The 19,572-nt window shown below is 40.2% G+C and overlaps 1 protein-coding gene and 1 long non-coding RNA gene across 2 annotated transcripts in view; one reads left to right on the forward strand and one right to left on the reverse strand.

Annotated features, from left to right (window-relative positions):
* Positions 1-2,013: 2,013 nt before the first annotated feature.
* Positions 2,014-15,925, reverse strand: LOC108389832 (uncharacterized). Its single transcript, XR_005061251.2, has 3 exons — positions 14,968-15,925; positions 4,141-4,223; positions 2,014-3,091 (listed from the first exon to the last, which is right to left on the reverse strand). It is a non-coding gene; the product is annotated as an uncharacterized lncRNA (long non-coding RNA).
* FAM76A (family with sequence similarity 76 member A) overlaps positions 14,462-19,572 on the forward strand; it is a 28,481-nt gene continuing 23,370 nt past the window's right edge. The window contains exons 1-4 of the mRNA XM_017648300.3: positions 14,462-14,694; positions 15,933-15,997; positions 18,336-18,390; positions 19,118-19,270. Of these exons, the coding sequence (XP_017503789.1) occupies positions 14,614-14,694; positions 15,933-15,997; positions 18,336-18,390; positions 19,118-19,270 (354 nt within the window). The 5' untranslated portion in view covers positions 14,462-14,613. The remainder of the gene's footprint in view (positions 14,695-15,932; positions 15,998-18,335; positions 18,391-19,117; positions 19,271-19,572) is intronic.

Consider the following 19,572-nt stretch of genomic DNA (forward strand, 5'->3'; position numbering starts at 1 on the left):
TTGTCTAGCTTGGATTAACACATAGTCTACAGGCACACGCCTGATCATCTACATTTGCTCTCTTACAACACTAAACTATGTTTTCTACCTTTATCTTGCATGTACCTACCACTTCAGCATTTTATTAAAAAATAATAATCAAAGGAGAAATGTGGGATTCACATATAAATCAAGTATAAAAATCAAACGAATATTCATATTTGACCTAACTGTTTATAGTTCATAATGAGTGATCAAATCCGAAAGTTTCTGTGATGACTGCCCTTGCACTGTTCACCATGTAAGAACTTGTTTGTTATGCTTCAGAAGATTGGAGACTGATGAGAATTAGGCTGGGGGTGGATTAATGATTGTGCATTGAGCATTGACTCCCCTGTACAGAATTTTATTGTTGTTAACAACCATTTGATCAATAAATATGAGAGATGCCCTCTCAAAAAAAAAATGACTCAATTTAATTATAGTAGGTATGTGGGTGTTTTATTGATAGACTGGAAATGTTTGGGTGAGGAATAAGGAAAATATGTACATAATTAATACATTATTATATGTGTGTTCCATATAAGAAAGGAAAAAAAAAAAGGACTCACAGCAAGACCATGTTACTGAACATAAATGATCCCACAGAATATGTCTCAGACAAGGTTATGGTTACTCTGATATCAGGATAAAATGAGATGAAATAAGGCCACTTTATATTTTATCTTACAACAGACAACAAGGTCATTGTGCCACTCACAAACTATTAAATATTATCCCCACTTCTCTAAAACAAGTGATTGCTACTTCTTATCAATAACTACTCTGCCATGGCAGCATGAAAGCAGCCTTAGACAATACATAAATGAGTAAGTGTGTTTGTGTTCCAATAAAACTTTATTTATAAAAGTGAATTGTTATAAACCCATTTTACCTTTGTGCTAGTCTCCTCCCCTGATATGTAGCTAGGATTTATGTGTTGAGATTCCCCATCATGAATTGCCCTTGCTTTCTGGCATCCAGTCTAGAGCAATCCCTCACTTTCTTAGACCTTCCTCCAAATCACTCTGCCATAGTCCAGATCCTGTGATAGGTTATTGCTAACACCCTCTGAGACATCCCATGATTCCCAATGGTGTGCAGTCTCCCTCACTGCAGCAAGCAATAAATCCAACTTCTTTAACTGTAGGAGTGTTTCTGGCAGTCTTTGGCTCAACTGACACATCTACAGTGTATTTTTCTTGTTTTTATTTCAGTAAAATCACTGACATATTTTATACTAAAAAATTTCAAATAATTTCTATTCTCTTCACAGCACTGGTAAACTATAGCCGTGGGCCAAATCAGGCCTGCTGCCCATTTTTATTAATAAATTTTATTGGAACACAAACACACTTACTCATTTATGTACTGTCTAAGGCTACTTCCCTGCTATCATGGCAGAGTAGTTCTGGTGTGGAACTGAAACTGGAAGGGAAGCAAGAAAATGGACACTGGGTGGTACCGGAAAATGATAGTTTGCTGTGCAAGTATACATGCTATCACAGAGGAAAGATTTGGCAAGCCAATTATTTGTTATTTCTCTTGCTGTAGCTCTTCTATCTCTCATTCTTCCCCAGACTCTGAAGCAGTGTCTGTCTCTGACAGTGATACAACCTGTAAGCCTCTATAGCACTCAACGCAGTTGACTTTTGTTTTGAGGACATAGGGCAAGAGACTTTAGACGCTTTCTCTGCGGCCTGAATGGTGCTAGTCCTAAAGTGGGTGTTTATGGTTACAGGCTGTGTTTTGCCCGTGCTGAGCTTCAGATCCTGAGTGACAGAGACCCTCATGTGTTCTTTATTTGACTTGGACTTATGATATGCAGAGTCTTCTAAAACACAGGACCTATGTCTAAGGATGGTAGTAGTAGTAAGGGCTCAGATATTAAAGGATATTTTGAAATTTTTATTTGCATCTCTTTGGTTTCTGAATTTGCATAACAAGAGTTTAACTAGAACCAAGCAACAGCATTTACTGACAGACCAGATGTGATACATGAGAGAAGCACAGGAGTCAAGGATGACACCAAGAGTTTTGACCTGAACAATGGAAAAATGGAACTGTCATTAACTGAACGAGGGAGGACTGAGGAAGGAGTGGACATTTTAAATGCCAAGTTTGAGATGTTATCAGACATCCAAATAGAGACGTCTCAGGGGGAAGCCAGGCTGAAGACACATTTCAAGGTCATCAGTGGGAGAAAAGCCAAGAACTAAATGAGATCAGGTAGGATGAGTGGAGAAAGAGAAGAGTTCCAAGGACCTTTTCCTGCCAGTTGTACCCCACAAGAATCATCCTCAACCATGCAGACCGTGGAGCAGCTCACTGGAAGAAACCTGAGCACCTGGACGGACGTGGAGCGCAGCCATCAGCTGACCTAGGACGTCAGTCCTTAGACCATTATTGTCTTACTCAGTCTGGGCTGCTGCAATGGAATATCATAGGCTGGGGGACTTAAATGCAACAGAAATTTATTTCTTACAGTTCTGTAAGCTGGGAAGTCCAGATCAAGGTACCCACAGATTTGGTGTCTGGTGAGAACCAGCTTCCTGGTTCCTGTCTTCCCACTGTGTTGTAACATGGTGGAGGAGGCAAGGGGGCCCTCCAGAGCCTCTTTTGTATAATTACACTTATTCCATTCCTGAGGGCTCAGCCCTCATGACCTAATCACCTCTCAATGCTCCTAACTTCAAACACTATCACGCTGGGGATTAGGTTTCAACATACAAATTTGGGGAGGACATAAATATTCAGTGCATTGCAATTATATAAGAGACAAATTAACTTCTATCTTGTTCAATCCACTGAATAATTGTTCATTGTTTTTGTTACAGCAGCACCACCTTACCCTAGGTGGCAAACCACGGGGAGGTCCCCACACCCAACATAGTCCAGGAGCAGTAGACAGGAATGAGTGACTCTTCATGCTTGAGGGTGGCACGGGGAGTGGTGGAACATTTTCTCCAGTGGCAGAAATGAGCAGAGCAGGTGTGGCACATATTGCTGGCAGACATGAAGAGGCCTTGTGGTGTAAGATGAGGACACAGCAGAAGCCACAAGGACAGGTGACCTGATACCAATGGAACAAGGTGTCAGTATGGACAGATGTCAAGGATGAGACACTCTAGCCTCCCTCCCCAAAGACTAGATCATCCTTAACCTGCTCCATTCCACTTGTGTTTGTGGTTCACAAACCTCCCAGTACTTAGACGCAGCCCTTGGCGAATGTGTGGGAGACACCCTAAATCATCTGTTGCTACTGTGCATGGCCAACTTCCAACTTGTGCACACTGGATCCCATCCCCACTCACCTACTTGAAGACTTTGATCCTGTAAACTTCTCTTTCTCCTACATCATCAACTTCCCCCTTTACTGTAATAGCCTCCATTTGAAAGAAAAAGGCAAACCTTCCCTTGACCCTCACTGCCCCCCTCAACTATAATCCTATTTTTGTTCTCCAATTCCTTTAAATGCTTCTTCTCACTGACTCCACTTCCTGACCCCCCATTTTCTCCCTTTGTACTTTTTTCTCTCCCCCATTCTGTCTTTAACTTATCCCATCAGGCTTTCCTGTCAACTACATGAAACCACTTTTCAGGGTCACAAAACACATTTATCCTGCCAAAGCTTTTAGCAGCCTTTCAAACAATTGATCCCTTCTTTCTTGAAGCCCTTTGTCCCTCTAGGCTTCTGAAACTCAGAATTCTCCTACCTCACTAACTGAACCTTCTCAGCGTCATTTTCTGGATTGCCACTCCCTCCCTCCTCCAGCCTTTTGTCTGTCCCCAACCACCTAATGTATGGAGCTCTGGGCCCACGTTTGAAATTCTTCTCTTTCTTCACTCTCTTCTCAGGTGATCTCATGGCTTTTAAAACCATCTACATGTTCATGACTTCCAAATTATGCTTCCAGCCCTCACTGCTACTCTGTACGTCAGGTTTGTATCTCTAACTGCCTACTCATTTCACAGTCACCTCAAAATTATCATGACCAAAACAGAAGCCTTCTTTTCCCCTTCCAAATCTGTACCTCCATCACTCTTTCCATGTCACTGTTCACCCAGTTGCTCAAGCCAAAAACACGGGACACATGTCCTTCTTTCCTCTGTGTTACTTACTGTGTCCAATTCCTCAGCTGGCCGTTGAAGTTTGAGTCTTGAAACTCACCCCATCTTCATGGCCTTGCAATTGTCATTGCTTTCTTAAATATGACACCAAAAGTACAGCAACAAAAGAAAAAAAAGTTAATTCGGCCTCACTAAAAAACTTTTTTGAGTATCAAAAGACACTCTCAAAAAAGTGAGAAGACAACCCATAATGGTATAAAATATTTGCAAATCATATATGTGATAAGGTATTAATATACAAAATATATAAAGACCTCCTATAACAATCTAATTAAAAAATGAGCAAAAGATATTTTGAATAGATATTTGATATCTATAAGAGGTATGTAAACAGATATTTCCCCAAAGAAGACTGACAAATGAATGATAAACACATGAAAAGATACCCATCATTAATCATTAGGGAAATGCAAATCAAAACCACATTGAAGATATCACTTCACTCTCACTAGGATGACTATTATAAAAGCAAATAGGAAAGTAGTGTTGGTAAGAATGTGGAGAAACTGGAACTCTTATTCATTGCTAGTGGGAATGTAAAATGGTGTGGCCAAGGTGGAAAACAGTTTGGAAGTTCCTCAAAAGGCTAAACCTAGAATTGCCATTTGATCTACTCCTAAGCATATACCCAAAAGAATTGAAAGCAAGGACTCAAACAGGTATCTGAACACCAATGTTCATAGCAGTATTATTCACAATAGCCAAAAGGTGGACACAAGCCAAATGTTATTAATACATGAGTGGGTAACAAAATGTGATGTAGGCATATAGTAAAATATTACTCAGCTATGAAAAGGAATGAAGTACTGAGATGTGTAGCCTTATGGATGAACCTTGAAAATATTATGCCAAGTCAAATAAGCCAGACACAAAAGCACAAGTATTGTGTGATTCTAGTTACATGAAATACCTAGAATAGGCAAAGTCATAGAGACAGAGTGTAGAATAAAGGTTATCAGGGGCTGGAGGAATGGGGAATTGGGCAATTATTGCTTAGTGAGTACGGAGTTTCTGTGTGAAATGATGAAAATGATCTGGATCTAGATATAGATGGATGGATAGAGATAGGGAGTATATTTAATGCCACTGAACTGTACACCTAAAAATGGTTAACATGGCAAATTACCTATATTTTTTGTCACAATAAAAAATGAAAAAAAATATCTGAAATCTGATCACCTTTCGCCATTTGTACCTTTTTCTCCCTAGTCCAGATCACCATCATCTCTGGCCATCTAGCTAGTCTCCCTGTTTCCATTCTCATCTTATTATTTCCATACAGCAGCTAACTAATCTTTTAAAATGTGAATCAGATCCCAACACCACCAGCTCAAAACCCTCCAATGATTTCCCATCATTTTCGGAATGAAATCCAAACTCTTAACTATGACTCATAAAGCCCTAGAGGATTTGGCTACTGGCTTCCTCCCTAATCTACCTCCTACCACTCTCCCCTTCATTCCTCTAGGCCAGTCACACTGGTCTTACTGTTACTCATACATGCCCAGCACGTCCAACACCAGGCCCTTTGCACTTACTGTTCCCTCCATCTGGAATACATTTCCAAAGATGTTCACATGGCTGATGTGTTCACTTATTTTATTTTATTAATTTTTTGAGTCTGTCATTGTTTATTAATATTCTTTGATAGGTTCACATTTATTCTTTCACCATATTGGGTTTTTTTATTAAGGTATTATTGATATACACTCTTACGAAGGTTTCACATGAAAAACCATGTGGTTACTACATTCACCCATACTATCGAATTCCCCCCATACTCCACTGCAATCACTGTCCATCAGTGTAGTAAGATGCCACAGAGTAACTATTTGCCTTCTTTGTGCTACACTGTCTTCCCCATGATCCCCCCCACACCATGTGTGCCAATCATAATACCTCTCAATCCCCTTCTCCCCCCCTCCCCACCCACCCCTCCACACCCCTCCCCTTTGCTTAGTCCCTTCTTGGAGTCTGTGAGTCTGCTGCTGTTTTGTTCCTTCAGTTTAGCTTCATTGTTATACTCCACAAATGGGGGAAATCATTTGGTACTTGTCTTTCTCTGCTTGGTTTATTTCATTGAGCATAATATCCTCCAGCTCCATCCATGTTGTTGCAAATGATAGGATTTGTTTCTTTCTTATGACTGAATAGTATTCCATTGTGTATATGTACCTCATCTTCTTTATCCATTCATCTACTGATGGACACTTAGGTTGCTTCCATATCTTGGCTATTGTAAATAGTGCTGCAATAAACACAGGGGTGCCTATGTCTTTTTGAATCTGAGAACTTGTATTCCTTGGGTAAATTCCTAGGAGAGGAATTTCCAGGTCAAATGGTATTTCTATTTTTTTATTTCTGAGGAACCTCCATATTGCTTTCCACAATGGTTGAACTGGTTTACATTCCCACCAGCAGTGTGGGAGGGTTCCCTTTTCTCCTCTTCCTCGCCAGCATTTGTCGTTCTTAGCCTTTTGATGCTGGCCATCCTAAATGGTGTGAGGTGATATCTCATTGTGGTTTTAATTTGCATTTCTCTGATAATTAGTGATGTGGAGCATCTTTTCATGTGCCTGTTGGCCATCTGAATTTCTTCTTTAGAGAAGTGTCTGTTCATATCCTCTGCCCATTTTTTAATCAGGTTATTTGCTTTTTGGTTGTTGAGGCGTGTGAGTTCTTTATATATTTTGGATGTTAACCCCTTGTCAGATATGTCATTTACAAATATATTCTCCCATGCTGCAGGATGCCTTTTTGTTCTGCTGATGGTGTCCTTTGCTGCACAGAAGCTTTTAGTTTGATGTAGTTCCATGTGTTCATTTTTGCTTTTGTTTCCCTTGCTCAAGGAGATGCGTTCAGTAAAAAGCTGCTCATGTTTATATTCGGTCTTCCCCATGATCCCCCCCACACCATGTGTGCCAATCATAATACCCCTCAGTTCCCTTCTCCCCCACTCCCTACCTGCTCCCCACACCCCTCCCCTTTGGTAACCGCTAGTCCCTTCTTGGAGTCTGTGAGTCTGCTGCTGTTTTGTTCCTTCAGATTTGCTTCATTGTTATACTCCACAAATGAGGGAAATCATTTGGTATTTGTCTTTCTCTGCCTGGCTTATTTCATTGAGCATAATATCCTCCAGCTCCATCCATGTTGTTGCAACATGGAGATTTTTGCCTACGTTTTCTTCTAAGAGTTTTATGGTTTCATGACTTACATTCAGGTCTTTGATCCATTTTGAGTTTACTTTTTTTGGTATCATTAATGTACAATTACATGAGCAACATTATGGTTACTAGACTCCCCCTATTATCAAGTTCCCACCACAGACCCATTATAGTCACTGTCCATCAGCATAGTAAGATGCTATAGAATCATTACTTGTTTTCTCTGTATTATACTGCTTTCCCCGTGCCCCGCCCCCTGCTACATTATGTGTGCTAATCGTAATGCCCCCTTTTCCACTTATCCCTCCCTTCCCACCTATCCTCCCCAGTCCCTTTCCCTCTAGTAACTGTTAGTCCATTCTTGGGTTCTGTGAGTCTGCTATTGTTTTGTTCCTTTAGTTTTTGCTTTGTTCTTATACTCCACAGATGAGTGAAATCTTTTGATACTTGTCTTTCTCCGCCTGGCTTATTTCACTGAGCATAATACCCTCTAACTCCATCCATGTTGTTGCAAATGGTAGGATTTGTTTTCTTCTTATGGCTGAATAATATTCCATTGTGTATATGTACCACATCTTCTTTATCCATTCATCTACTGAAGAACACTTAGGTTGCTTCCATTTCTTGGCTATTGTAAATAGTGCTGCGATAAACATAGGAGTGCATGTGTCTTTTTCAAACTGGATGACTGCATTCTTAGGGTAAATTCCTAAGAGTGGAATTCCTGGGTTGAATGGTATTTCTATTTTTAGTTTTTTGAGGAACCTCCATACTGCTTTCCACAATAGTTGAACTAATCTACATTCTCACCAATAGTGTAGGAGGGTTCCCTTTCTCCACATTATCGCCAACATTTGTTTGTCTTTTGTATGTTGGCCATCCTAATTCATGTGAGGTGATATCTCATTGTGGTTTTAATTTGCATTTCTCTGATGATTAGCAATGTGGGGCATCTTTTCATGTGCCTGTTGGCCATCTGAATTTCTTCTTTGGAGAAGTGTCTGTTCAGATTCTCTGCCCATTTTTTAATTGGATTATTTGCTTTTTGTTTGTTGTAGTGAATGGGCTCTTTATATAATTTGGATGTCAACACCTTGTCGGATATGTCATTTGTGAATATATTCTCCCATACTGTAGGATGCTTTTTTTGTTCTACTGATGGTGTCCTTGGCTATACAGAAGCTTTTTAGCTTGATATAGTCCCACTTGTTCATTTTTGCTTTTGTTTCCCTTGCCTGGGGAGATATGTTCATGAAGAAGTTGCTCATGTTTATGTCCAAGAGATTTTTGCCTATGTTTTTTTCTAAGAGTTTTATGATTTCATGACTACATTCAGGTCTTTGATTCATTTTGAGTTTACTTTTGTGTATGGGGTTAGACAATAATCCAGTTTCATTCTCTTACATGTTGCTGTTCAGTTTTGCCAACACCAGCTGTTGAAGAGGCTGTCATTTCCCCATTGTATATCCATGGCTCCTTTATCGAATATTAAAATTGGCCATATATGCTTGGGTTTATATCTGGTCTGTCTAGTCTGTTCCATTGGTCTATGGGTCTGTTCTTGTGCCAGTACCAAATTGTCTTGATTACTGTGACTTTGTAGTAGAGCTTGAAGTTGGGAAGTAAGATCCTCCCTTCTTTATTCTTCCTTCTCAGGATTACTTTGGCTATTTGGGGTCTTTTGTGGTTCCATATGAATTTTAGAATGATTTGTTCTAGTTTGTTGAAGAATGCTGTTGGTATTTTGTTAAGGATTGCACTGAATCTGTATATTGCTTTAGGCAGGGTGGCCATTTTGACAATATTAATTCTTCCTATCCATAAGCACAGAATATGTTTCCATTTATTGGTAACTCTTTAATTTCTCTCTTGAGTGTCTTGTAGTTTTCACAGTATAGGTCTTTCACTTCCTTGTTAGGTTTATTCCTAGATATTTTGTTCTTTTTGATGCAATTGTGAATGGGATTGTTTTCCTGATTTCTCTTTTTGCTGTTTCATCGTTAGGGTATAGGAATGCAACAGATTACTGTGTACTAATTTTGTATCCTGCAACTTTGCTGAATTCACATATTAGATCTAGTAGTTTTGGAGTGGATTCTTTAGGGATTTTTATGTATAATACCATGTCATCTGGAAACAGTGACAGTTTAACTTCTTCCTTGCTGAACTGGATGCCTTTTATTACTTTGTGTCATCTGATTGCCATGGTGAGAACCTCCAGAACTATGTTGAATAAAAGTTGAGAGAGTGGGCATCCTCGTCTTGTTCCCGATCTTAAAGGAAAGGCTTTCTGCTTCTTGCTGTTAAGTATGATGTTGGCTGTGGGTTTGTCATATATGGCCTTTTTTATGTTAAAGTACTTGCCCTCTATACCCATTTTGTTGAGAGTTTTCCTCATGAATGGATGTTGAATTTTGTCAAATGCTTTTTCAGCATCTATAGAGATGATCATGTGGTTTTTGTCCTTTTTGTTGATGTGGTGGATGATGTTGATGGATTTTCTAATGTCATACCATCCTTGCATCCCTGGAATAAATCCTACTTAATCATGATCAATGGTCTTTTTGGTGTATTTTTGAATTCGGTTTGCTAATATTTTGTTGAGTATTTTTGCATCTATCTTAATCAGGGATATTGGTCTGTAATTTTCTTTTTTTTTGTGGGGTCTTTGACTGGTTTTGATATTAGAGTGACACTGGCCTCATAGAATGAGTTTACAAGTGTTCCCTCCTCTTCTACTTTTTGGAAAACTTTAAGGAAGATGGGTATTAGGTCTTCATTAAATGTTTGATAAAATTCAGTGGTGAAGCCATCTGGGCCAGGGGTTTTGTACTTAGGTAGTTTTTTGATTACCAATTCAATTTCGTTACTGGTAATTGGTCTGTTCAGATTTTCTGTTTCTTTTTGGGTCAGCCTTAGAAGGTTGTATTTTTCTAGAAAGTTGTCCATTTCTTTTAGGCTATCCAGGTTGTTAGCACATAATTTTTCATAGTATTCTCTAATAATTCTTTGTATTTCTGTGTTGTCTGTAGTGATTTTTCCTTTCTCATTTCTGATTCTGTTTATGTGTGTAGACTTTTTTTTTTCTTGATACGTCTGGCTAGGGGTTTATCTATTTTGTTTATTTTCTCAAAGAACAAGCTCCTGCTTTCATTGATTCTTTCTATTGTTTTAGTCTTCTTGATTTTATTTATTTCTGCTCTTATCTTTATTATGTCCCTCCTTGTACTGACTTGGGGCCTCATTTGTTCTTCTTTTTCTAGTTTCATTAATTGACTCCTTCACTTCTTTTAGATGGCTGCTTGTATGCCACCTCCTCAGGGAAGTCTTCCCTGACCATTCTGCCTAAAACAGAAAATTCTTCCATTATTCCATGTCTCTTTTTCTGCCTTTATTTTTTATCTGAGCACTTAGCATCACCTGAAATTATATTATACATTTGTTTACTCATATATCACCTATCTCTCTCAACCTTAGAATAGAAACGTCATGAAAGCAGGGACTTGGTAATATCTATTGCTGTACTTCCAAGGCCTAGCACTGTGTCTGATACTAGATGTTCAATGCATGTTTATTGAATAAATAACAGAAATTAAATTCAGCTGTATGTCAATCACATCTCAATAAAGCTGGGAAATAATTAACATTAAAAAATTAAATTCAGTTTTTAAAAAAGTTTTATTTCTGATTTTATGAACCAAGAATTCATAGCTGCAATAGACGCCAGTTGTAATTTTTCTCAAAACACCTCCTCCCCCGTGTACCTACATGTTTCTCCTTAATATGAAGATTTTCTGGAGATTGTGATTAGGAAGCAAGCAACAACACTCTGGGAGCACTGACCCAGGTGAAGCTAAATGTCCCCTCTCTGGACTTTCATGGAACCCTAAGCACAGCACTATTTATTTATCCATAATTCTGTCAATAGTTATTTCCTTTTCTTTTGATACTGTGAACAATGCTGGTAGAAATATTCTCTTCTCCTACTGCTCCCTCAGGGGCACTTCTAACTGCTTCTGCCAAAGACACATGGAGCAAGACTCAATGAGGGAAGAAGTGACAAGATATGACAGGGGAGATATTCAGCCAACACTGGTGTGTGTTCAGGTCAATTCAGGACACATCAGTCACTGTCCTCACTTGAGTCTCGGAGAAGCTGATGACACTGTTCACTAATGCCTCCTGCTCTTCTCTTGGCTTCTGGGAAACCATTTTCTCCTTTCTGCATTCTCTTGCTCATGGCTCCTTTGCAAGCATCTTCTCCTGACCAGACATCTATCTGCTGGGTGCACTTTTTCTTGACTAGGAAGGGGCACTGCTCTCCTCTCTAAGGGCTTCCAGGGTCATACAGTCTCAGGGCATTAATAGCACATATAAACTGATAATTTCCCCCTAAAACATATCTCCATCCCAGACTTCTCTAAGAAATATATGGTCTAAAGCCCACTGACTACATAATGTCTCCCCCGGATGTCTCGTAGGCATCTAGAGCTTATTACAAAACAACAAAACAACTCTTGTTTTGTCTCTAGTCTTCCCTTTTGCTGGAAATGATACCAACATCCACATTAAGTGTGGATTAAGTCCTGTTCACTCTACCTCCAAAATGTGTCTTGAATCTGTCCACTTCTCTCCACTACACATCATCTCTCACCTGCATGACCGCAAAAGCCTCCTCAGTGGTCTTTATGCATAGTATGTGCCAGCCCCTACAGTTTCTTTTCTTCATAGCAGCCAACAAATCTTAAAAATATAAGTCTATCTCTTGTCTGCTTAAAAACTACCAGTGGTTTCTTTTACTTCATACTACATACATTGTACTTTGAAAAGAAAAATCCTTATGCATATCAGAGTCTATAGATGCTACACATCTGGCTCCTGCTGACCCCTGACAACTTTTCCACTCATTCTCTGTCCCATGAAGTCCCAGTTATATTAGCCTTTCCTTTGTTCTTGAACATGCAAGCTATACTCCACCTCAAAGCTTTCACCTTTCCTTCTGCCCAGAACTTTCTTGCCTAAGTCATGGCTAAGTCTTCAACCTTCAGGTCTTGGCACTTCCTCAGAAAAAATCTCCCTGATCTTCTCTACTGAAGCACTTCCCCTCACTACTCCCCCTATCCCAACATTGTTCTCTATCCCTGCAGAATATCTTCCGTTTATAGACCTTGCTAATTGGCTGTCTTTGCCACTAGACTGTTGGCTTCCAAGGACAGGGATCACATCTGTTTTACACACCAGTGCATCCTCAGTGCCTAAGTTAGAGCCTGGCACATAGTAAATACTCAATAAATATTTGTTAAAAAATGGGTTAATTGGCCTCCACTGGGTGAAGAGGATACAGAAACGATGCAGATATGATCCTTCCATTCCATAATGCCAGAGTCTGAAGGATGAAACACAGGTAAGTAGGCAATTGCAAAACTGGTAATACAGTGGAGATCAGAACTGAAAGCAGTAAGAACATAGATTCATACCCCAAAGTGAGGTATGTGTGTGAATAGAGGGAAGCTGTGTTTACATGATCCAAGGCACCAGCATCTCCCTGGTGGAAATTCAGTTTCTTCTTGTAATAATGAATATTTATCTAGTATACAAAGTTCCATGTACTGTTTCTTGTTTATTTTATTTGTTTTAAAGTGCCCAAGGTCATACAATAGACCTGGGATTCAAAGCCAGGCAGTCTGGCTCCCAAGCTTACATCATTTTTCCTTCTTCCTTAATACTTTGAGGTGAAAATAACATAAAATTAACCATTTTAAAGTGACCAATTCAGTGGTAGTTAGTACATTCACAGTGTTGTGCAACACTACTTCTATCTAGTTCCAAAATATTTAAATAATTCCAAAGTAAAACTCCTTTCCCATTAAGCAGGTTCCCCCCATTAGCCTCCACATACTGTTCTTGATCCTCCCAACCACCCAATTGTACAATTGAGGAAAGTGACGCTTTGTGAAGTTTAGTGATAGGTCCAAGATTACAGAGCCAGTAAATGTGAAGCAGCAATTTTAATCTTTAGTTTTCTGACTGTAGAGCCTAAAACTTTAATACACATCTTTGGGCAAATCTACAAGGTGGGGGTTTTCAAAGAGAGTAAAATTTTTTTCCGGCAGGAGAACTAGAAGCCATAAGTGCTCCCGCAATTGTAAAAATCTGCACGTTGACGTAAAAGTGCGATTAGTACTGTACAGGCAGTTTGGCAGAGCCAAAAGTAATCTAAGCCCAAGAGCAGCTATAATGCAGGGACTTGGAAGTGTCAGCACTGGAGGAAGCTTTGCCAAAGCCTCAAAAACAAGGAGTTTGTAATTCTTTGGGAAGCTTCTATATTCCCCAAGCTGAAAGTTGAAGGGAGGCAGACTAGACAGCAGGTTGTGGTTTGCCTTCGGGTTGGCCCAGCCAGGAAACCCCTGGTGACTGTTTTCTAGAGAAGCTGAGGACGCAACTGGAGAAGATGAAGTAGGAAGCAGGCTTCAGGCCAACTGCATTCCGCTCTGAGGGGCCCTCCAGGGCAACGGGAGTCTCAGGAGCAGAAGGTCTCGCCTTAGTACTCCTTCTCCCACCTGAAGGGGCTGTCATCACGTTAGCATTCCACGTCTACAACATAGGGGCTCTCTCTGGGGCTTCTTCTCTTTCTCTCTGGAGGTCAACGATTCTACAGTTACGCCCTTTTTAGGGGTCTCAGAGCGCGCACCTAAATTTCCTCTCATTGTTTTCTCTCCTCCTTTGAATGAGAAGGCCCCCCGCACCTTCTTCAGGCTTGGGATGGTGCCCGAGTTCTAGTTTAAAAAGGCACAGCCCTCGGCCCGACCTCGTCTCGCCCGCTCCCGAGGGAAGCTCCATGGAAACCAAAACATCACTCCTCGGAGATATCGCGAGAGGCGCGGTTTCGCCCGCGGCCGCTGAGAGGAGGAGAGGGGGCGGGAGCAAAGCCGAGTGGGAGGAGTCTGGGAGCTTCAGAGGACCAGGGCGGGAGACCGCCCAACCGCGCCCCCGCGTGACTGTGCTTTACATAACCGCGGCCGCGTGCGTCACAGTGGCGTACGCTAGTCCAGACCGAATCAGAGTCATCAGAAGCTTCGTATTCCACCCCTTCGTGCTTGATGGACGTCGAAATGAACCAGTGAACGGGCGTCCAGCGCCGCCGCGCCCGCCCAGGTCCGCCGGCACACCCGGCCCTCCCGCCTGCCGCAGCCCGCAGCCTGCCGCCGCCGCCGCTGCCGCCGCCGCAAGCTTCTGCTTCAGACTGTCAGATAAAGCGGCGGCCGGGCCGGCTAGGTGGTGAGCACGGCCCGGGCCAGACATGGCGGCGCTCTACGCCTGCACCAAGTGCCACCAGCGCTTCCCCTTCGAGGCGCTGTCTCAGGGGCAGCAGCTGTGCAAGGTGCGCGGGCTGGGGCGGCGGCCGGGAACTGGGACGCTGGAAGCGCGGCCCGGAGCCCCCGGTTCTATGGGGACGCCCGGCGGGGTCTCCCGGGCAGGGCGTGGCAGGCCTGCTTCGCTGAGGAGCTGCACCCGCTCCGTTGGGGGCCTATGGGGCACGTGGGGAAGACCCGGACCCAGTCCAGGACCCCGCGGCCGGCGTGTCCGGGTGCTTAGCAACCGCGAGAGATTGTTCTCGGACCCCGGGGGAGGAGACAGCGGGTCCCCTGCTTACCCCGACTAGGAGCGCCGGAGATCCCTCTTGGGTTGACTTCCCTGTCGACGGGGTCTGCCTGGTTTGCAGACTGAGGGACCGCCTGCCCTTCCTGGGACTGAACTCCATAGTCAGATGCTACCTGGGAGTAGCGTCTCGAACTCCCGGCGCCTCACGGACTCTTTTCAGCCAGTCTGAGTTGGAGGTGACGAGGTTCTATAGAAAAACCCCACTAGTAAGCACACGAAGAAAAGATGATTTTTCACCATCCAGTTGGTGAACTTCAGTCCTCTCCCTAGCCAGCTGCTAATCAGTTTTTACCCCTGAAGGTCTAAGTTCTCTTTTTCGTTTAAGTTACTTCATCCTGCTTTGCCTATTTAAATGAGTAGAAGAATAGAAGTGCTGAGGGGCAACAGCTAAAAGTCACCAAGCCGGTCGGAGAGTGATGTTGATACTCCCAGTTATCCCGAGTGTGTGTCTCTGATACGGACAGCTCATCGTTGTATGTCACTGTTGCCTCAAATGGCCATTACTTTGTCACTGTTTACCGTGTATGAGATAACTCAAGATATTCGAGGGCCTTCTTTGGCCTTACAAATACTTGATTTTAAGTACTATATATTGTAAGAAATAACGATTCTAATGCAGCACTTTCATTTCACAAGTGAACCTGCCCAAAAATCACAGTGTCAATGGCAGAACCGGGACTAGAATCCAGGGCTTCTGATTCCCAGTATGAGGCTTATTCGTACATACCTTTGTTTTACAATTTATGACTAGTTCCGTAAAATTTCTTACTCAACTCCCACATCAATGCATGGCAGCGATGCCAGTATTGTAGAGGAAAAAATAAGGCCCAGAAAGTTTAAGTGACTCACTCAAGCACAGTAGCTGTGCTGGGAATAGTACCCAGGTCTTCTGCCTCCTACTGAAGGCTGTTTCCATTTCTGACTGCCTTTTGAAATCATATCCTCATTTCATTTCAGGAATGTCGGATTGCACACCCTGTTGTCAAGTGCACCTACTGTAGGACTGAGTATCAGCAGGAGAGGTACAGTTTTCATTGACCATGAAAGATGTTAATAGGCTTTTTCCTCTTAAAAATCTGTAATTGATTGCATTTCATTGTACAGATTCTATAGTTTTTTAATTATAACACATTGAGGGGTGTAAATATACATATTATTCCCTAGTTGTCCATTGCTTAAATTTTTTAAGTTACTGTTTTTCAGATCTTTGAGCATTTTATATTGTGGTTATGAACTTTATGACACTAAGAAACCACAATAGTAAAATATGGGCTTCATGTTACAGTATATTTGTATACAGAGCTTGAAGAATGTATAAGCCAAAAGAAGATACTTTTGGAAATATGACAATCCTGATACAGTGTTTGTTATCCCTATTCACATTTGAAACTCACTTGCCTTGTGTGACTCTCATTTTTAAAGTGAAAAACACTTAGATGTAGTGAACACATATCATGGGGGACTTCTCAAAAACAGCAAAGTGGTTTATTGGTAAAGTAAACTCTTGTGGAACTGCAACTGTAGATGATAGTACATTAAGCAGTGTGGGATCTTTGCTAGCTCTCGCATAGACCTAGAAGCCTAATTTAAAAGTCAGCCTCATATCGAGTCTAGGAATATTTTCAAACCAAAAAAGGTTGAAAGAATTAGACAGTAAACACCCAAATACCTAGTATTTAGATTGTATAATTTACTTTTACTGTATTTGCATCTATCCATCTCTCTATCCATTAATGTATTATTCTGTCTTATTTGTGATATGTTTTAAAGTTGGGGATGTGAGTATCCTTGACCCTAAACACTTCAGCATGCGTATCATTAACTAGAGTTCAGTATTTCTTTACAGTCCTTGATCTTTTTAGAGGTAAAATTTGCACATAGTAAAATGCTCAAATCTTGAGTACATCATTCAGTGAATTTTACAAACAGTATACATCTGTGTAACCCCAAACCTTATCAAAATACAGAACATTACCATCACCTCATGCCCCATCTCAGTCAATTCTCACCCTCTTAGCTTCCCCCAAGCAACTACTGTACTGATTTTCCCTTCCACTCGGGATTAGTTTTACCTGTTCTAGAATTTCATAGAAATGGAAACACACAGAATATACTCTGGAAGCTTTATGTCTTAACATTAACACTTACGTAAATGATCCATCTTGAATTAATTTTCGTGTGTGGGGTGAGATAAGTTTGACTCGTAATTCACACTGTACATAAAAATTAATTCATGATGGATCACAGAGTTTTTCTTTGCATGTTTTCTAAGATGTCAGGAGCATTTGTAAGTATTTTATATATATATATATCCCACTCCTTCAGTACTAAATATAAACATAAACCAGGATGTTTAACATCACAGAATCCCTGATGTGAATTTTCTTTCTAGAAGTCTCTTTCAATGTACTTCACTTACTGTACACCCTTTTTAATGGCAGAAAATTGCCCTGGAAAATATTTTGTTTGAAAATCTCAATTTAAGTGTTTTCTACTTGGAGGTTTTTTCTTTTGTTTGTTTTAACTTTATGGTCACTGTCATAGGAATTGTATGGGAAAATATTCACAAAATAGTGAATAGGGATTTTTATGTGATTTTTACTTTTAGTTCCCAGCATATTGTTTAAATTCTTCTTCCACATCAGGCATTTGCTTGTACCTCCCTTGGTAAAGAGTTAGATTTTATTTGAAGATGATTTTTTATTTCCCCAAGGCAGTTTATGAGTTCAGATGTTAAGGTAATATATGACCTCTGGATCTTCGTAAGGCAAAAGACGTTTGTTTGTTTTTTTGTCAGTGGTTAGCAATTAGAGAAATTGGAAATATTGACAAAATATTTGGTCATGGCATCTGTTTCTCACATTTAGGATTTTCTTAAGTTTTTACAGAGGAGAATGTAGACAGAGAAAGGTCAAGATGGATAGAGTCTACAAGTTTTTATTCCAAACACATATACTTTATTCCTCAGCACAATTTCTCAGTGAATCGTCTGAATTGAAGAAGAGTATTAGCTTCTTTTCTGCTAGTCCATTTCAGTCTAACATAATATTCTTTTGAGGGTTCTTTCCATTTCTGATAATTTTACTTAGTGATAACTTGGAGACATCATAATGAAAAGTGACTCACTTTCCATTTCAACCAAAACTTCATTTTATCTAAGCTAATAAAATTAGTATCTAAATAACTAAAAGAGCTGTTGGTCAGATACTTAACCTTCAGTTAACCAAGTGTCCAGACCATGTATCACCTTGGCACTTAGCAATGAGCAAATTCCTTAGGCTAAAGGAGGAATCAGTTTTCAGATGTTCAAATAAAACAATTTTTTCTTAAAAAAGCCTTGTATCTCTTTATTCTCAACAGTAAAACCAATACAATATGCAAGAAGTGTGCTCAGAATGTGCAGTTGTATGGAACGGTAAGTAGGCTTTTTCTGTACCTAACAGTGAATACTCAGATCTCTTGGAACATTATATTCTATGGCTTATTAAGATAACTACCCTGTTTTTATTAGAATAACTAGTATGTGTAAATATTTTCTCAGAAAAATTATCTAGTGTTTGAGCTTTCAAATTTAGCTAATACTTCATATTGAGTAATTCTTTGTTTATAGTTACTATGGCAGGATTGTGGTTATTATTTTCCTTGAGAGGCTTTAGTAACCAGTATGGATGGAGGAGGGGAAAGATGGATCCTATGACATGACCTCTTTGTTCGGTAACAGTTGACTATTCATTTTGATGGAATGTTTTTTTTTCTCTCTCTAAGTGTTAGGATTCAGGATACTATGTCCTTGCAGGCATTTTCCCAACATGTTTATACACTGTTAAAGGCAAAGAGACTTTTTCAGTCTCTTTACTGGTTTCTTCAAAGAGCTCGTTCTATAAATTTCTCATAGAAATCCCAGCGTATACACTAATGGGTTTTTGTTATTTGTTCATTTATTTTAAAATCAGTAGCTCTGTGCAGAAAAACACTGTACATAGTGTTAGGAATTGGGCTTCATTTGATCAATGTGAAAGGAAATTTATGAAGTTGGGAATACATTTTAACCATGACTTGGGCTATATAATAGGAATCATTGCTTAAAAAATGCACTGGTATTTTATAATATACTTTATGACCTTTTTTTTTTCTCTTTTAAGCCCAAACCTTGTCAGTATTGCAACATAATTGCAGCATTTATTGGCAACAAATGCCAGCGCTGCACAAATTCAGAGAAGAAGTATGGACCACCATATTCCTGTGAACAGTGCAAACAGCAATGTGCCTTTGACAGGAAAGATGATAGAAAAAAGGTAAATTTCTTGTACTTTTTTTTCTTTCAGAGAAATTAAAATGGGCCAATTTTGTTAAAAACATATAACAGAAACAATTCTCAGTTCCTCTCCTGGTTTTGTTACTGACCTTGAAGAAGATATCCAGTCTTTGTTTTCTTCATTTACCAAATGTGGACCGTTCTAACATTTCATGAGTTAGGATTTCATGAAAATCTGAATTACAGGGATCAATATCCCATATAAGTGAAGTGGTGATTGGCAAAATTATATAGAACTCTGTAAAGGAGAGCTTATGGCTTAAGCAATATATAGTTATATTA

This window comes from Manis javanica, chromosome 4 (assembly GCF_040802235.1).
Source record: "Manis javanica isolate MJ-LG chromosome 4, MJ_LKY, whole genome shotgun sequence".
Lineage (NCBI taxonomy): Eukaryota > Metazoa > Chordata > Mammalia > Pholidota > Manidae > Manis > Manis javanica.